This window comes from Candoia aspera, chromosome 8 (genome assembly GCF_035149785.1).
Source record: "Candoia aspera isolate rCanAsp1 chromosome 8, rCanAsp1.hap2, whole genome shotgun sequence".
NCBI classification, from domain to species: Eukaryota; Metazoa; Chordata; class Lepidosauria; order Squamata; family Boidae; genus Candoia; species Candoia aspera.
Genome location: NC_086160.1, coordinates 32,271,124 through 32,291,109, shown reverse-complemented (window position 1 = coordinate 32,291,109; position 19,986 = coordinate 32,271,124). Strand labels below are relative to the sequence as shown.

The 19,986-nt window shown below is 36.9% G+C and overlaps 1 protein-coding gene across 1 annotated transcript in view; it reads right to left on the bottom strand.

The window, feature by feature from the left end:
- Positions 1 to 19,986, bottom strand: part of MARCHF1 (membrane associated ring-CH-type finger 1) — a 150,725-nt gene that overhangs the window by 31,741 nt on the left and 98,998 nt on the right. The window contains exon 5 of the mRNA XM_063310111.1: positions 7,041 to 7,221. Within this exon, the coding sequence (XP_063166181.1) occupies positions 7,041 to 7,221 (181 nt within the window). The remainder of the gene's footprint in view (positions 1 to 7,040; positions 7,222 to 19,986) is intronic.

The window sequence follows — 19,986 nt, the reverse complement described above, 5'->3', positions numbered from 1 at the left end:
TGCCTAGGCAACAGCATTTGCATATCTCCATCAAGGTAATTTTCTTTACTCTCTACAACTTTGTATTATGGCTATGCAAATTTTTTAAAAAGGTGCTTCAGAGTGAAGTGACTGTCTATGCACACAGTAACCAGGAGATACCAGAAACAGCTTCCAAAGTAACCACATGAATTTAAAAAAAGGTTCAGCTGCTTTAATAATTCAAAACAATATGCTTCCCATGCATCCCAGTGCAATTATGTAGCACAATTCTACTCTCTGCACTGGAAAGTAGACTTTAATGCAAAGTGGGGGGAGGGGTTGTTAGAGAGACAATCACTGATCTCAAGATGGGAGAGATCAATGTTGTTGTTTATTCGTTTAGTCGCTTCCGACTCTTCGTGACTTCATGGACCAGCCCACGCCAGAGCTTCCTGTCGGTCGTCAACACCCCCAGCTCCCCCAGGGACGAGTCCGTCACCTCTAGAATATCATCCATCCATCTTGCCCTTGGTCGGCCCCTCTTCCTTTTGCCTTCCACTCTCCCTAGCATCAGCATCTTCTCCAGGGTGTCCTGTCTTCTCATGATGTGGCCAAAGTATTTCAGTTTTGCCTTTAATATCATTCCCTCAAGTGAGCAGTCTGGCTTGATTTCCTGGAGGATGGACTGGTTGGATCTTCTTGCAGTCCAAGGCACTCTCAGAATTTTCCTCCAACACCACAGTTCAAAAGCATCGATCTTCCTTCGCTCAGCCTTCCTTATGGTCCAGCTCTCACAGCCATATGTTACTACAGGGAACACCATTGCTTTAACTATGCGGGCCTTTGTTGTCAGTGTGATGTCTCTGCTCTTAACTATTTTATCGAGATTTGTCATTGCTCTTCTCCCAAGGATTAAGCGTCTTCTGATTTCCTGACTGCAGTCAGCATCTGCAGTAATCTTTGTACCTAGGAATACAAAGTCTTTCACTGCTTCTACATTTTCTCCCTCTATTTGCCAGTTATCAATCAAGCTGGTTGCCATAATCTTGGTTTTTTTGAGGTTTAGCTGCAAACCAGCTTTTGCACTTTCTTCTTTCACCTTCATCATAAGGCTCCTCAGTTCCTCTTCACTTTCAGCCATCAAAGTGGTATCATCTGCATATCTGAGATTGTTAATGTTTCTTCCAGAGATTTTAACTCCAGCCTTGGATTCCTCAAGGCCAGCTTGTCGCATGATGTGTTCTGCATACAAGTTGAATAGGTAGGGTGAGAGTATACAGCCCTGCCGTACTCCTTTCCCAATCTTAAACCAGTCTGTTGTTCCGTGGTCTGTTCTTACTGTTGCTACTTGGTCGTTATACAGATTCTTCAGGAGGCATACAAGATGACTTGGTATCCCCATACCACTAAGAACTTGCCACAATTTGTTATGGTCCACACAGTCAAAGGCTTTAGAATAGTCAATAAAACAGAAATAGATGTTTTTCTGAAACTCCCTGGCTTTTTCCATTATCCAGCGGATATTGGCAATTTGGTCTCTAGTTCCTCTGCCTTTTCTAAACCCAGCTTGTACATCTGGCAATTCTCGCTCCATGAACTGCTGAAGTCTACCTTGCAGGATCTTGAGCATTACCTTACTGGCATGTGAAATGAGTGCCACTGTTCGATAGTTTGAACATTCTTTCGTGTTTCCCTTTTTTGGTATGGGGATATAAGTTGATTTTTTCCAGTCTGATGGCCATTCTTGTGTTTTCCAAATTTGCTGGCATATAGCATGCATTACCTTGACAGCATCATCTTGCAAGATTTTGAACAGTTCAGCTGGGATGCCGTCGTCTCCTGTTGCCTTGTTATTAGCAATGCTTCTTAAGGCCCACTCAACCTCACTCTTCAGGATGTCTGGCTCTAGCTCACCGACCACACTGTCAAAGCTATCCCCGATATTGTTATCCTTCCTATACAGGTTTTCTGTATATTCTTGCCACCTTTTCTTGATCTCTTCTTCTTCTGTTAGGTCCTTGCCATCTTTGTTTTTGATCATACCCATTTTTGCCTGGAATTTACCTCCAATGTTTCTAATTTTCTGGAAGAGGTCTCTTGTCCTTCCTATTCTATTGTCTTCTTCCACTTCCGCGCATTGCTTGTTTAAAAATAATTCCTTATCTCTTCTGGCTAACCTCTGGAATTTTGCATTTAATTGGGCATATCTCCCCCTATCACTGTTGCCTTTTGCTTTCCTTCTTTCTTGGGCTACTTCTAGTGTCTCAGCAGACAGCCATTTTGCCTTCTTGGTTTTCTCTTTCTTTGGGATGTATTTTGTTGCCGCCTCCTGAACAATGCTGCCAACTTCTGTCCAGAGTTCTTCCGGGACCCTATCTACTAAGTCCAGTCCCTTAAATCGATTCTTCACCTCCACTGCATATTCCTTAGGAATATTAGTGAGCTCATATCTAGCTGATCTGTGGGTCTTCCCTAATCTCTTTAGTCTGATCCTAAATTGTGCAAGAAGAAGTTCGTGATCTGAACTACAGTCAGCTCCAGGCCTTGTTTTTACCGACTGTACAGATGTCCGCCACCTTTGGCTGCAAAGGATGTAATCAATCTGATTTCGGTGTTGTCCATCTGGTGAAGTCCATGTATAAAGCCGTCTCTTAGGTTGTTGGAGGAGAGATCAATAGTTAAACATAAATGTGTATGAACTATTCAAATCAATGCAGCACTCTACATGGGGCTACCCTTGAAGAGTATACGGAAGCTTCAGCTGGTCCAGAATGTGGCTGTGCGGACAGTTATTGGTGCTGTTAAAACGGCACATGTGACACTGCTGTTACACGAGCTGCATTAGGTACCAGTTTGCTTCCGGGTCCAATTCAAGGTGTTGGTTATGACCTTTAAAGCCCTACATGGCATGGGACCAGTCCCCTGAGGGACTGTCTCATCCCCATAACATCGACCCGCCCCACCTGGTCGGGTAGAGAAGGCATGCTACGGACCCCATAAGCAAAGGAATTCCATCTAATGGGGTCCAGGAGGCATGCCTTCTCTGCAGTGCTGCCGGCCCTTTGAAACATCTTGCCCCTGTAATTGAGATGGGTTTCCTTGCTCCCGGCCTTCTGGAAGAATTTGAAGACCTGGTTCTGCTGCCTTGCTTGGGATGGGAAAGGTAACAGCTCCACCTGGGACTGGTTGGCACCATAGCACCCCCTACTGATTGGGATTCCTCTTGGGTTTTATATCTATTTATTCTATTTATATTCCTAGTTTGTAATTTTAGGTTTATACGTTTTTATTATTTTTATTATAAACTGCCCAGAGTCCCCTATTGGGGGAGATGGGTGGTGATATAAATTAAACAAACAAACAAATAAAATGTATAGCTTATGTAACATGATTTCAATTGGAGTAAGATGTGATTACCTTCTTCTGGATTACAGAGAATGTCTTCTAAAGTATCTGTTTCCAAGCAGTTCCTCTAGTGGGTATCACTACTTAAACATAACTGCATGAAGTGATTTTATTGTATTCACTTCCTCCTCTTCTGCCAAGCTGGTTCCTCAAAGCAATTTACACTTAAAATTCACATAAACAATAGAATATAATTGGGATATCCTATTGTGCATATAAGTCTCTTTAGGACTCTGCTTTTGGTGGTAGATATATATACTATATATCTAGTTTCTAGAAGGAAATTCCAAAGGGAAGGAGCACAAGAATAAATGGAGATAAATTAATGGTAGACTGTTGTAGGTTTGTTTTTAGGATCATGATGGTACTCATACTTTGTGACTTCATATCTGTGTAAAATCATTTCTTTAACTCTATTGCAATTCCATAGTTCCTGGGCAGGAAGGCTAGAACAAACTCTTAAGGCTTTGCCCACAAGCAGGGTTACCCATTCTCTTTCTAAACATCTGCATGAGGAGTCACACTTTCAAACATAATAAAATAGGTAATACATCCTCTTCTTCCATTAATTTAGGCAACATAACATCCTATGATCCACTACTGTCATGAATAGGTGAGGGAGATGCTTCAACAGTTGGGACTGCTGACCTGTTACTTCTGTCTCCTTTATCAAGAAAATAAGTTCTTGAAAACTCTGGCATGAACTTCTCTAAACTTCTGCCTTCAGAAGGCCTCTCTTTGCTATCTCTCCATTTTTTTCTTCCTACTAAGAGTCCTTCTACAATCCATTTCCTTCTGCCTAATTTCCTGAATTACCTTAGCCAAGGTTTCCAGAGGATGTTTTCTTGTACACTCATCCTTAGTTTTAAGTTTTATTGTAGCATCCATTGCACCCTCAGTCTCTTCAATGTCTGCTAGGGCTTCCCATTCTTTTACTAATTGTCTGGTGTAAGCAATGCTCCTAGTCTGGGTCCAGATTCAATACATCGGTAATTTCTAGAATCATTTGAGGCCTAGGTCCAAATTTCCACTTGCAAAGTTTTATGTACACCTTTTGTTTTTTCAGTCAAAAGAGGATATGCATTCCCTTCATCTGCAGAAACCCATCAGTGGCACCAACTTAGTTATAGTTCTTTTTAAGGATATGTTAAACTTAGATACACAAATCAACTTCCAGCTGAGCACTTCTTTTTTCATTAAAACAAACTATATACTAGATAATTTATGACTTGAATAGAAAAAGAAATCCCTGATTTTCTATTTTCTTAGTTGCTGTTATATATTAATCTCTGTTACTTTATGGATTCTACATTGTTCCTTGCTTATCTTCCAGCTCTTCTCTAGCTTTAGATTTCCCCTAGATGACATGGGAAAATGCCTAATCGCTCAGGGCTCTTAATTGCTGGACAATCTTAGGTTTTTTTTTTCCTCTTTTTCTTTTCCTATCTGCTTAAAGCTACTTGGTTGTTGTTTTTTTAGTTGTTTGTGTGTGAGAGAAGAGAGAATGGCAGACACTTGCTTACTCTCAGGCTAATTCTAAAGCCTGTGGCTACATTCTCATTATCATCTTCCATTTGCTCCTTTATCACCAGGTATTACCATAACTTTCTTTATGTGTCTCAGTCTTAATCAGTCTGTGGAACATCCATAGGCTTGTCTTTGTCTGTTCCTTCTTCTCCAATAAACAACAGCTCCACCAACAAACAGAAACCAAATAATCCTATGTCTGTTTTCAAAACTCTACCTGAAATAAGTGCATGATCACTTTTGTCTATCCCTTCAGAGAGACATTTTACCCCAGCCAGTAACCAGCATGACTTTCTGGCACACACATAATAAACACAGGTAATAACATATTCATTTGAAAGATCAATACAAAACCTTTACAACTGAAGTATGATACCTTTTTAAAATTGTATCTTAGTCAATTGTATTGCCATTGTAACTAAAATAAAGCTATATAATCTACAGAATTGTGATATGTTTAACAAGTTACTGCTATTAATGTTTATGTTGACTGTTTCTAGATTTTGCAGTTCCTTTTGACTCTGATGTGTTCCACTTGATTAGAAAAGGTTAACATGAATCAATGAATGCTGCCAAAAAACAGAAAAAAAAAGAAACCAAACTCTAAGTCTATGAGATGATTTCTGAAGTAATTTAAAAGTGGATCCAAAAAGTGATGCACTGTGATGTGAACTGCAATTTACATAAGCACAAAGTTCAACATGTTGTTTCCTACGACTCTAAGATTGCCTTCCCACCTCCCTCCCTCCCTTTCTCAAAGCTCTAAATTCTCTTTGTGTTAGAATAATGATAATGTTGGTGAAGTGTCACAAACCAGGGGAGCTGTTAAGTAAGATTTTTAGTCATCAAGTACAATGATTCAATGCACTGCAAATTACTTTTCCTGGCACTATATTCTAAAAGAACTAGAATAAAATATATAAAATAAGAGGAAAACTGAGCATACTTTTTGCTATAATTATTCTGCAAGTAGAAAGTAACCTATATTCTGTCACAGAAAAAAACAGAATTTTACATGCTGCAGGTTTATGTGTATTTTGCAAAATTATCTGGCTTTTCTTATTAACAAATATAATTTAGAAAGCTTATGACACCTGTAGAGATAAAATGCTTGGCAGAACTCCAAATTTCTACCATAACCACCTTTTGAAATTTTTAAATAACTCTCAACACATATTTACAATCATAGGAATAGAAATATTTTTAAAACAAATCACTAACCTTTAGGATATATCTCTTCAAACAATTCCTTTTCCTTTTCTGCATCATGACATATACAAAGTTTTAAATATATTCTAATAAATTACCAATAAATGCATGATTTAGTTTTGTGATGCAGTAAAGAAGTTGCATTTCCTTTTCCCAAATTGCTGAACAAAGAATTTGATCAAATGAGACAATAACAGCCCTCTCATATTTTACTAACTTTTGGTTGTGGTGAAAACTCTTGGAAAAACTGCAGAAATACATGTGATATGGAAACATTCACAGACCTGAAAAGGCATGTTTAGGGTTTATTTCTAAAGCATACTTAACTAGGCAATAATAATACCAATGCTGTTCAAATAATACTCTTATCAGTTCACAGAACTATAGCAATGGGGCACAAACTGAGGCCCCTGTGCTGTATGTTTGCCTCTCCCCTGCTCAAAAGGTCTGGATATGACTCCCAGAGACCAGTGGCCTCCTTCAATGTGAACATTAATGGGACAGAAGGAAAGAATGATTAAATACATGACTAGGTAGTAATCATATTACTGTATTAAATGATAATTAGATTTAAAATGTCAACAAAATGAAATCCAATTTAGAATTGTCCTGCCTTCTCCCTACTTCAGGGTATACAGCCTCCAACATACTACTCAAATGCCAATAGTGGCATTCAGTCTAGAAATATTGTATGTCTCTGGATAATATGAATGTTACATATGTATGGCATGTTTTTCAGAGGAAGTCCTTTTACAAGTTTGGATCAGTTTACCAGAAGTATTGTAACAGCTGACTCCCATTTACAAAAATAATACAATGAACAGATAGCACAATACCAATCAACACAAATACAATTACACGTAGTTTCATATATCAAGCAAAATGAAAAATAGAGAGTAATGACAGTTTATAGTTGGTTGGATTTAATTGCATCTTACCTTTCGGAGAGGTTTGAGTTTAGTCTCCATTATGAAGTCATACTTGCAGAGTTCACAGCAACGTGTGTCTGAGCTCTTAATCCACTGATGTAGACAAGCCTGATGAACAAAACGTAGAGTCCCTGTGCAGCGACATGGTGTGATGAGGGGGCTTTCATCGTCTCCCTCACAGTGACAGATCCTGATAGAAGGACAGCAACTGAGTGAGCAGATCTAAAGTTTATTTATACCCACTTTTATGGTGGCAGCTGACATTCAAAACATTAAAAGTGTATCACCTTTGAGATTAGAACCAAGAAATTAATTCCTTTTCCTATTCTGTAGCTTTCCATTTTAGGAATAAGCTTTCCAGTTTTAGTATCTCTTAGAGGTGGAACAGTGTATGGTTATTCACAATGACACATAACTGCTTTTCTGTATTTCACTTTAATAATTAGAAACTATTCTGTGAGCAATCTGCTTCATACTGAACATATTAATCATATGTAGCAAATATAAATGGCATGACTAATCAAAGTTCTTCTTGTTAATTTTAAGGCACTTTCGTCATACTGATTTCAGTAGAAAATAATTTGGAGTGATTCAAACAACTTCATATACTCTCAGGAGTCTTCTGCTTAGAAAAAGGTCCATAACTTCTATTTTTTCCAGTAATTGTAATTCATTTTTTCTGTTTTTTAAAAAAAAATAGAAATAGGTTTTTGGATTTTTTTGTTTTTTTTGTGCAAAGCAGAATAGAATGCAGGAATCACTAATGGGAGAGAAAGCAGAGAGTATATGAACCCAAAGCCCCGATTTTATATTTATACATAAACAGTTCCTTTTATTAAGATATTTGTTACTTAAAGTTCTTAAATATCTTCATGCCACATAAATAGAAAGCAGTACATTTTGAGACTTAGAGATAATAACCTAAGTGCCTAAGTTTACATTCTCTGTCTAAAACAAATAGAGAGCTATATACAATTGTGGCAAGAATATACAGGTAGTCCTCACTTTACTACTTCCCTGTTTAGTGACTGTTTGAAATTATGATGGCACTGAAAAAGTAACTTTACATCTGGTCCTCACATTTATGAATGTCACAGCATCCCCATGATCATGTGATCGAGATTCAGGCACTCTGCAACTAGCAGGTGTTTATGACTGTTGCAGTGTGCTGCAGTCATGTGATCACCATTTGTGTGCTTCACAGTTGGCTTCCAACAAGCAGAATCAATGGGGAAGCTGACAGTAAAGATATAAGTCGCATTCATGTGATGTTTCGCTTAATGACCGCGGGCAAATTGCTTAATGATTGTGGCAGAAATGATGTTGTAATCCATCGTGGCCATGTGACATCTCACTTAATGACCACATCACTTAGTGATGGAGTTGCTGGTCCCAATTGTGGTCGTTAAGCAAAGACTACCTCTGTTTGTATCAATAATATACCACAAAAGAAATGGAAATCAGTCTCTGAACTTGATGCCATGTGGTTCTCCAGATCTATAAATTATCTGTCAGTTTTTAAGAATGCATATTTCCCCATCAAGTAATCAATAGTAAGAAGCAGGATCTACTGAGATAACTATTCATAATGGGTATGCCAAACTCTGTAAAGACTGCAAAGTATTTGAAAACAGATAAAGAGAACTAGGTGTTCTTAAATTAGGAAATCGATGGATATTGGAGTTGTAATAATAATGTGAAATATCAAAAAGAATTTCTGAAACAAAAAGATATCCTATTCAGTGAAGTTAAGAAAAAGGTAGCAATTATTTTAAATACAAATAGGTGGAAGTCAAATATTAAGAATAACTTCCTATCTTTTGTGCAAGTTTTCTGTAGAAGAGAACTAAGGAATTAGCTTCTATCTTTTTTTCAATATTAAAAAGCTAAATAAAATTTTGATCGAAGAAAGTTATAAGTGGACCAAAGGTCCACATAAATTTGGAATATTGAAACTCTTACAATAAGATTTTGGAATTAATTATAAAGAACAAACAGCTTCTCATGAGAAATAGATCCATTTTGATTTTTACAAGACATAACAAAGATAACCAATTTTGTGATCTCAAAAATTGGACACTAGAGGGGACTAAAGATTTTAGGTAAATATATGCTGAAAGGTGAAAGGTCCCCTGTGCAAGCACCTAGTCATGTTTGACCCTTTGGGGGGACGCCACTTTCGTGACATTTTCTTGGCAGACTATAGCGGGGTGGTTTGCCATTGCCTTCCCCAGTCATCACCTTCTCCAGCAAGCTGGATACTCATTTTACCAACCTCAGAAGTATGGAAGGTTGAGTTGACCTGAGCCAGCTACCTGAGAATCCAGCTTCCGCTGGGATTGAACTCAGGTCGTGGGGAGAGTTTCGGTCGCAATACTTCCGCCTACCATTCTGCACCACACAAGGCTGTTATACAAGCATATAAAAGGATGCAGAATGTTATAACAATAAAAATACTGAAGGAGACTTTTGAAGAATGGAATCAGAAAATGGTAGCCACAATATCAACAATGTCAGTAATGATGTCTGCTTCTATGGATAGACTATGTCCAGAAGATGTCATTGAAGAAATGACAGATATAGAACAAATTTTATCTGACAAGATAAAGATGGTATTGAAACTGGATACAACTGACATTTGTATGTCAGTTGTACATTACAACTGACAGGCCAAGAGAATGACTTAGAAAAGGGTGTTTCACTGGACCTACAAAATTTTAAATTTTAAAATTGAAAAGGGAAATATAAATGATAAAGAGAGTGACCCAGATATTTTTTTTTCCTATTGAATTTACAAAAGAGTCTTGTTAAAGCCTTGAAGAACTTTATGTGATGAGACAAAGAAGAAATGAAGAGAAATCAAATTCTATAGCAATATTTGAATGAACTAAAGATTAAGGCTGTTAGAAGTAAAAGGAAGGAATATAAAGTTGGTTTATTTGATTAAGGTTAAAATAAAATATGTGGTTACTTCTGGCAACCCTTTATGGGCTTTCTGCTGACACCAAGACTGAAGGAAAGATTAAGTTTCATGGATTTGTTTATAGATAAGAAATGGGATATGGGATGAAGAGATAAATACTTATAACTTTAGAGGGGTGAAGGGTCACTTGTTTATATTTGTTATAAAGGTTGTAAGTAACTTCTTTATATATTTCTTTTCTCTTTATTATATTCTTACTTTTCTCTTTCTTCTCTTTTTTTCTTTTTCCTTGCACTTTTTACTCCTTTCTATTCTCTTTTCTTTAAGTTTAGTTTGTATTAGATTTTACTATTTTGATCAAAATTCTTAATTAAAAATATAAAAGTTATATATATGAAAAAGAATCTCTTACTAAAGATTGAAGAGATATACCCTTTGAAGACATTATTTTCTGGGATGAACTGTCCTTTGAAGATGCTCTTTTCTAGGGTTTTTGGCAAGATTCACTGGCAAGTTCAGCCTATTCTGTGAATGACACATTATGTGCTGTTTATGCATCTTTTTTTTAATGTGAAAACAATGTGTTATCACTATAACATATAAAATATGTTCTAAAAAGAATCTACATTACATTCAACAAGCTAATAGAAAGCACACTATCTCAGATCCATGAATAAAGAAGACTCATTCATTCCAAGACAAGACACAGACAGTTAAGTAAACAAACCAAGATTTTGAAGATTATTTTGGGGGAGAATCCTACATGTGTCAGTATACTGCATGTACACAAATACATCTATTTGTTTCAGTTTTCACCATTGATTTATAACATATAAATCAAACACGACTAACTTGGTCTTTGCTAGACTAATTTTCAGATCCATATTCCTCATAGCATCATATGATCCATGTAAAGTTCATTGCAAATCATTTGGGCTCCCAGTCAGCAACATGACATTATCTGCATACAAAATTACACTTGAGAGTATCCAAACCCATACCTCTAAAATCAATACAAATATTCCTTAGAAATCTAGTCAAGACATCCTTGTCTTATTCCTATTTAGTGCTAAACTATTTGCTAAGCATTCCATTTATTCTTATACATGCTTTACTTCCATCATATACTGTTCTCACCACATGCAGCAACCAACCTTCAGCTCCATATTCACACAAATATTCAATAACTTTTCATCACTCTACCAAGCATCTTTCCTCATATCTACCCCACTACTACTAGTTCAGCTCCACACACTCTGTCACTCTGTAACATAACTCTTTTTACTTTGATTCATACAGCTTCTACATCCTCTTTCCTTAGGTCCACATTCCATCTAATACTTTTTCACAGTTAACAAGTTTCTCTTCCTGTACTCTTTCTACTTTCACTCTCATTTCTTTTACTTCTTTCCTTTTTTCTCAGCTTTTTCTTTTTTTGCAAGAACCACTTCTAACAATATCAAAACAGGGTTTGTCATCCTCCATTTAGAACCTCTTATCACCCTCTTAGCATTCATTAATTCTCTAAATATCTTATATTAAGCAATTAAAACAACAATTCTTTAGGCGTTCGTGTGTATGCATGTATGCTTTTTCTAAGCAGATACTCACCAGTCACCATTTTCATTCACACTTTCATCTCCAACAGGCCCTGTCACTTTTTCTGTGCTCTCACTACTCATTTCTACACATCTATATATATCAGCTAGCAGATTATTTTCCTTCTTTCTTCCCTTCCCCTTGCCCCCAGGAGCTGTCATTCAGAATGTTCCACCATCTGCCACTGCCTTGTTTTTTATTTTTTTTAAATCAAAATTAGCTCAAGGCTTTCCTTGTGGTCTCCCATCATAATACTGATAAAGTCTGATGCTGTTTAACTTTGCCAGATCAGCTATGATTAGCTAGTCATGTATAAAAAAAACCCCATTCCTTGCAGTAATAAATTTTTTTGAACATTTTGTTAACATCATTAGTTCTTTTGAAGTAATACCTCATACCAGTTAAGACAAGCTAGGTATAACTTTGAATTCAGTGTAAAACATTACAAGAAGGTGGCAACATATTTATTTATTTATTTTAATTAAACTCATTTCCCACAGGGGAAATATAAGGCTTTGTTCATTTTAATTTCTACTATAATGTAATTTACAGATTTAAGTTTTAAGCCATTTAGAATTTAGAGAAATAAATTGGGTACCTAGGAGTCCTTTTCAACCACCATCAGAATTGTTTTAAATTATTTTAAAAGCTAAAATATCCATATAAATTCCATTGGGATTGGCAAATACAATTGACAGAGCTCCTTTGAATGGAATGTACTGATTTCTCAGCAGAAATACTTAACAGAAGCTACTGGCTGAATTATAAATTATAAATTAAAACATTCAATGAGAATACCGAATGCTCTGACAACAGAAATAACTGTTAATGACTCTAGAAATAAATTTAAATGTATTAACTGCTTTTGTCTTCTGCTTCTTTTTCCTTTATTTTGTAATTTATTTATCAACAGAAACATTGGTTGAGAATGATGGGTTTGCCTCAAGACACTGAGAATGGATGTGTATGCATAGGGCTTAGGGAAGGGAGAAACTGCAGGAAGAGCTTGAACTACTTTGTATTTTCATTATTAGTTCCTTCCTCACAATAACTGAAGACTTGAGGTTGCATGAGAAACACAGCTGCCTCTTTGTGTAAGCAGGCTATATAAATACATGGGGACAATGGTACAGCACAACAACCACAATGATTTGAAGGTTTCATCTCTTGTGTTGTTTTCAGTGCACTGAAAACAACATATATTACAGGTTTTGAAGACAAGACAAGGAAGAGTGAGTAAAATCACACCAGTGAAAGGATTCTGCAATCAGTATTTATAGAGAGACCTTGTTTTAATGTGGCCAAATTAAACAAAAAAAATGGGATAGGATTTGTTTAATAAGAGGCCATTGGCCTAATCATTTGTCTCTAAATTCAGTCTCCAAAATACATATGAAGAGGACAGTTACAGATTGCAATCTAAATCAATAATTCTTTAATAGATACATGAACTTATGGCCTTCCATATTCACTGGACTGTAACTCTAAGCGGTTCTAGGCCAGATAATATTGCCAGTGTAAAGAGATGCTGTAAACTGTAATTTAGGGACTCTAGAAAGCCATGGAATGTCCTCCTCTGTTCTACAAGCTGATACAGTGAGAAAGCATGGCCCTAGATAACTGTGATGCTACTATTACTTTTATATATAGAAAAAAAAAAATGGGGGAAAAGCTTAATTTTACTAGCATTAGCTATTAAAACATTTACAGATAGAACAACAGAGAGCCCCTAGATTTTCCAAATGTGTAACTGCAGATTGGCCAAATGAAGCATATATCAGGACATGCAAAATATACTCACAAAACAAGAACAATGTATCTTGCATTAAAGCTGGCCTTTTGGGTCAGAAAGCTTAATCTCAGGAAGATCCTGTCATTTTACTAATTAATTAATGAAGCTCTGATGACTAAAGTTAAGACAACTAACCACTCTTGTAAAATAAGCATTTCAAAACATGTGGGAACAGTTATAACTCCTAAAATGAGAAGTATCTTAGCAGCATAAAGAATTGAGAATGCATACTGCTAATCAGAGACATGAGAAAGGATGTTGAAGAAAAACAGAATGGAAGACAGGTAAAACCTAAAATGTAAACGGGTGTACTGACAAAACATCAAAGAAAAACACAGTAAGCCCTGCCAGATAAGAATCACTTTCCTACAAGGACTCACTTGCAATTTATTATAAAATCACACAGTGTAAGGGCTGGAAAGTACTTTGGAAATCATCTAGTCCACCTCAACCTAGTAAAGGAATCTATTACTACAGCTTCCCAACAAATGGCTATCCAATCACTATTAAATACTTCCAGCAAAAGAGAGTCACCACCTCTCAAGGCAATCTGTTCCACCATTGAACAACTATTACCATTTGGAAATTATTCTGATGTCTAGTTGAAAACTTTTTCCTCATCATTTAAACCTATTGTTTCTTGTCTTGTCTTCTGAAGCAACACTGAAATATGTATCCCATCTTCAGTTATCATATTTGTCCAAAGCATTCTCTTCACAGTCTAAACTTACAAACAGTCCTTTAACCATTCCTCATATTTTTGTTCCTTCCAGGCCTCTTAACATCTTGGTTGCTGCTCGCTGGACAGCATCCTGTTTGTCAAAACTCCTTCCTAAAATACAAGGTCCCACACTGGATGAATGTTCTAGGCATGGTTTACCAACACAGAATAGAAGGGAATAATGACTTCTCTTGATCTTGACCTTGTATGTTTGTTGATATAACCTAGGATTATTTTTTTCATTTTCTTGCAGCTGCATCACACTGTTGACTCATATTCAGCTTGTGATCCACCAAGACTCCCAGAACCTTCATCCAAGTCATTTATAACTATGTTGAACAATACAGAACCAAGATCTGTAGTATACCAGTAGACATCCTCTTCCAGCTTGGTTGGATACTTGTTGGATATGATTGTTCAATCAGCTCTGTATCCATTTAAAGGTAGCATAGTCTGGGCCAGCCATACATTCTCTAGGATGGCATGGGATACTTCATTAAATGCTTTGCTGAACTCCAGGTACATTATGTGAATTGCAATCCTGCAGTCCACAAAACTCATCATTTTATCAGAAAAGGAAAATTAGGTGATCTAGAATGGCTTGTTCTTGATAAACTTATATTAAACTTATGTTTAATAATCTGCTCCAGAATTTTGCCCGGTATCAACATCAACCCATCAATCCTTAATTACCTGAGTCCTCTTTTGTCTTTTATTTTGAAGATAGGAACATCTTCTCCAATCCTCTAGCACTATGATTTCTCAAAGATTACACAAAGGGGCTCCAAGATGACATCCTTGAGATTCTTCAAGATTTTCAGATGTAACTGACTTGGTCCTAGAGAGACTCATTCGTGGTAGCCAGATGCACCTAACCTAACTTACCTTGGGTTCTCATTCCTTTCTTGTGCCAATTGTTCTGTTTAATCCCATCTGCATACAATTTCCCTCTGGGAGGAAGACCAAAACAAAGTAGGAGTTGGGAAGTTCTGTCCTCTCTTCACATTTTTTTTTTTACTATCCTCAAAAGGCTTTTTTTTTCCTGCTTTTAGTTTTCTTTGCAAACTTAAGTTCCTTTTGCACTTTAGCCTTTCCAATTTTTTCTTCTGCAAGTTCCTTTTAACTCTTGTGCCAGTCAAAGCTCCCTATGCAGCTACAACATCTTCATTTTTTTATTCTCATTGGAACTGTGTGTAATTGTATTTTTGAGAAGCTCCCAACCCTCCTCTAGTCATTTTAACCCAATGATGCCTGTCCAGGGGAATCTGCCTAGTACTTCTCTAAGCTTGTTGAAATTGACTCTCCTGAAATCTGGTGTGCATGTATTATTATGCTGCAGTTTTGCTTGTTGTTGTATCTTGAAACCCACAATGAAATGATAGTTTCCTCCCAACATTCCCAGTTGCTACCACTTAAAACAGTTCTTTCCAACTGGTTAGGAACAGATGTAGGAGAGGTATTCAGCCTTCTGGAAAATAAACAGTCAGCAAGACCACTAAGAAATTTTGGGGACCTAGCAAACTTGGTGAAAATGACTTTCCAACAGTTGTCCAGATAGATGAAGTCTCCTATTATTGTATCTCTTGTATCTCCTTGAACATTCTGTAATCCATAAGAACAATATCCAGTTCTCCAGCCTGGCCTGGTGATCTATACCACAATAATATCTTTGTTGTTTCCCTTTCCCTCTTACCTATCCAAAATGGTCTTGAGTTGATCCTCCTGTTCAAATTCCTGAATCACTGTATGTGTGCACTTTCTTTACATATAATGCTACTCCTCTTTTGTCTGGCATATTTACTTTGAGTAAACTATATCCTTTAATCCTTGCATTCCATTCATGGGTTTCATCCCATCAGGTTTTAGTGGTGCCTGCTAAATGATATATTTCTTCTTAAGAAGAAATTAAGACTTCTTCCTGTTTGATCTTCATAATCAGTGCGTTTGATCTTCATAATCAGTGCATCAACTCCACTGCAAATTTTGGATTATATTACTTGCACTATTCCCTCCTATATTTACATGCTTATTAAGTGCCTTCATATCATTCCAGTCCCATTCGTAGCAATTGCTGTTGCACTATTTTATGCCACCCTCCCTCCCTAACAAGATAGCTTAAACTTTAAAGATACGGTTGCAAACACACTTTCCAAGCTCTTTTACCCCACTGTCCAGCACTTCAAAATGCTTTGTAGTGTTTTCAGGTCTTTTTCTGGCTATGTCACTTGTTCCCATGTGGATCAATGGAAAGAGATAATTGTCAGTGGGGTTAAAGTATCTTGGGAGTCTTTCAATCACATCCTGAATATGAGCCCGGAAGGGCAGCACATTTCTCTTTTCAAACTATTGTGCCAACAGAATGTTGCTTTGGTCCCTCACCATCACCTGTCACTCCTCCTCTTTAGGGCAGAGGCAGAACCTTTCCATTTGCAGAGCCTATAAAAGTCTTCTTCCTCAGTTTCTGAAGTATGTGCAGTTATACTTCTTTCAGAGGTCCAGAAACCCCATGAAAGGGGAAGCTCTGCAATCTCTTCTGAAGCTCCAAAGAAAAAACCTTTTCTTGACAGGCTTGCTCCTTTTCCTCTATACATTCTGCTAGCCTTTCCTCTATCTTCTGGGAAGCTCCTTGGTACCACTGACCATCCACAAACACTTCCTGATCTGATCAAGAATTCCTCATGTTCCCTGATAAGCCGGAGGGTCGACAGATTTGCCTCTAGCCATTCACTTGCATTTGCAGGTTGCGAAGTTCTTGTCTTCTGGAAGAAAAACAAACATGGCACATCCTGCATGTCATGATAGTAGTTCTCTCCACCTCCATGTTCCTCAAATGAACAGGAGTAGGAAACAAGCCTCATTTTTGTGAAATCTCCTACAAAGGGTTCTGCAGAAGACCCACACAAAACATGTAATTAGCTGTCCCAGCTCACTGGCTTCCCAGAGAGGTGGCTTTTTGTTAGGTATCCAAGCTAAATTCCTGTTCACTAATCCTGTTTGTTTACTTGGCAAGCTCAGCCTCTGGAGTCTGTGGTATGTAAATGGTAGTGTTAATGCACTTTATTGTTCTATGTGTGCATATGTGTGTATGGGTATATATGTTTGTGTGTTACGTTTCTAAGAGTTTCTTTTAAATTTAGAAACTCTAAATCTTTAAATGGAAAAATAATAACAAAACATCTAAAATATCTAATTTTATCATATGGAATTTAAAAGAGAGAGAGATAATGAAAAACAGAAAATTATTCTAGAACGAGGGATGATTTTAGACCATAATCCTTCAGTGAATGGTGAGATATGTATTATTATTTTATTTCTATATGTGGCATCTTTACTCAACTCTTTATAGTAAGTTACCAAGTTTCTAATTAATTATATTTTCCAATTTCACTAAACTTGAGAAGTTATGGTTACCAGTTTTGGACCATCCAGAATTGTAAACCATGGTTTGAAGTGGGTTGAAGATGTTGGTCTACTGTGAAGATAACAACCATAATTAGAAACTTCTGTCTTATTGAGCCACACTGTAGAAAGAGTAGCAAAGGATGACAGTTTACTATCTGAAATGCAGCCATTATGGCCTAGTAGTCATATGAAAAATAGTATTTTAGTTTTAGTTGTTTGATTATTGTTCAGTTAGAATCTTTCCCAAGCAAAGTTAAGGTTTTAGATTCTCATCTTCATTCCATAGCTGTCACTCACTGTACTTTGTGTTTTATAATTTGTGTTTTATTGTGTTGTGACTACCCGAGTGTAATATTTGCTGCTTTGTATTGAGCTGTGGCTGCCTTACGAACAATTCATAATTTGAGATTCTTTCGAGTTTACAGATTTAAAATGTTTAATGAAAGAAGGTGTCTTTGTTTATATATGAACTGGACTAAATAGATACAACATAAACTGATCAAGGGTTTAACAAATGTGCTTGAGAATTAGAACACCCACAAATAACTACAGATTACATACTAAAAATGTCTACACTATGTTAGGGCCCAGTCATTTCTAGGGAGAAAAAAAGGATCAAAAGACCCAAAAGGAAACAAAGCAGCAAGCTGAGAAATTATTTGGTCTTCAAGTCTTAGTTCTAAAGATTGGAGGTGGTAACTAAGAAAAGGAGAGTTGTTGTAGGATTTCCAGCAGGGACTAAAACATAGTACCAGGTTTCCAGCAGACATTTAACTAAAGTAACAATTTCAGTAAGGAAGCAACCATACCATCTTGAAGCAATGCCACCTCAAAAGCAAGTTCACCAATATTAGAATATTTGAGAACCAAGCTGATTCATTTCTGGGTCAGCCACAATGTTTTTCAAACTGCAGCAAGGCTAGTACCTTATTTTGCAATGCTTTGAAATACTGAGTTTGCAGTTCATTTTCCCTACTTGCAGGACATCTTGTCTCATCTGACCTCCTGGCTCCTAACCTATAGTAACCCCACATGTTGATGTGCACACACAAACACACACATCTCTCCCGGAACTTCAGTTTAGAATGTATCATCAGTGAAATCTTGTTTCAAGAAAGTCACTTGGAGAGGAAAAAAAGCAGCAGACTAAGTGCTTCAATGCTAGCTGATCCCCAGCTGAAGAGAAAGGGAAACCGCAGAATTCTTGATAATATCATCTCTTGAGCTACTATGTGGAAATAGGCAAAGATCTGCAAGTAGGCAGAACAGCCAAGATAAATTCTGGCTGTGTTTCCTGCTTCTGCTGCAACAAAACAGTCATGATTAGAATTACTGTAAAATGCACCTGGTACTAAAAATGCCAACATCTGATTCATTCAGCCTCACAGTAGCTTTTAAATAACAGCAGAAGGAAAAGGACGACATATTTTTAATCAGATACAGTAGGTTCTCTTCATGTCACCTACTTTTTTTTCAAATAGCCAGAAAAATGAACAGAAACATGGATGGAGATGGTAACCATTTTCTTCCTGGGGTGGGGGGTGGAGGAAAGAGACATTTTTCATTATTCAAAGAGCTGCTGCCACTCAGAGTCAGGCGGCGATCAAATGCCTTTTTGGGCATACTTCTATTGCTCTACTGGAGGTAACACTGATTGCCTCACAATGTTCTCTGTTCTTGGTATTTCAGAGTTGGTAGAAGTGCCTTCTAAGGGATAAGGGAGCTAGTCGGGGTGAGGAAGTGCCCTCAAAAGCCAGAAGCAGCAGGAAGATACTATACTGTACTTAATCCTGATTGTGATTAGCTCAATTAAAGATTAGGGAAATCCAGTATGAGGGAAAAAAACACAATGATATGATTAATCAGCCCTGCTTGGTTGCTCCTGCCACAGAGAGCAATTAAACTAATAAGAAAGTAATGAGGAATGAAAAGCTTTTAGTTACATTTGAACCCAGATTCAAACTGTTTCTCTACCAAACCAGTGTCTGAAGACATACTTCTCTTCCAATTCCTTGAAATTAGTGAGTTTCCATATGGTACAGTATAAAAGGTTAATTTTGACAGCTCGTTAAACATTTTATAATTAATAAACAGTTCTTACATTAAAGACTTACTAAATTTTGTGATAGGAAAAATTTGAGATAAGAAACGTATTGCTTTTGTTTGATTTGTTCGTTGCAAACAGCTGAAAGTCTGTACATTTGGACAGACTTTGATTTGCAATGGGGGGTTGAATAATTTCGATTACAACTGTATATATACTCTGTGTGTGTGTGTGTGTGTGTGTGTATATTTGGCTAGATGTTCTGAAGTACTGTATATGTTTTGCAACTTTGCATAGCTTTAAGGCTTAAAACAAAATTCAGTCAGGATATGAAAAGGAAGCATAAACATGAGACACTTCCTCTAGAAACTATGCAGTGCAAAACAGTTCTGCTTTATTTTGTATGAACCAGCAAAATATAGGTATATATTCTGGTATAGTGATAGAATTAATAACCTGCAGTATCCTGAATTC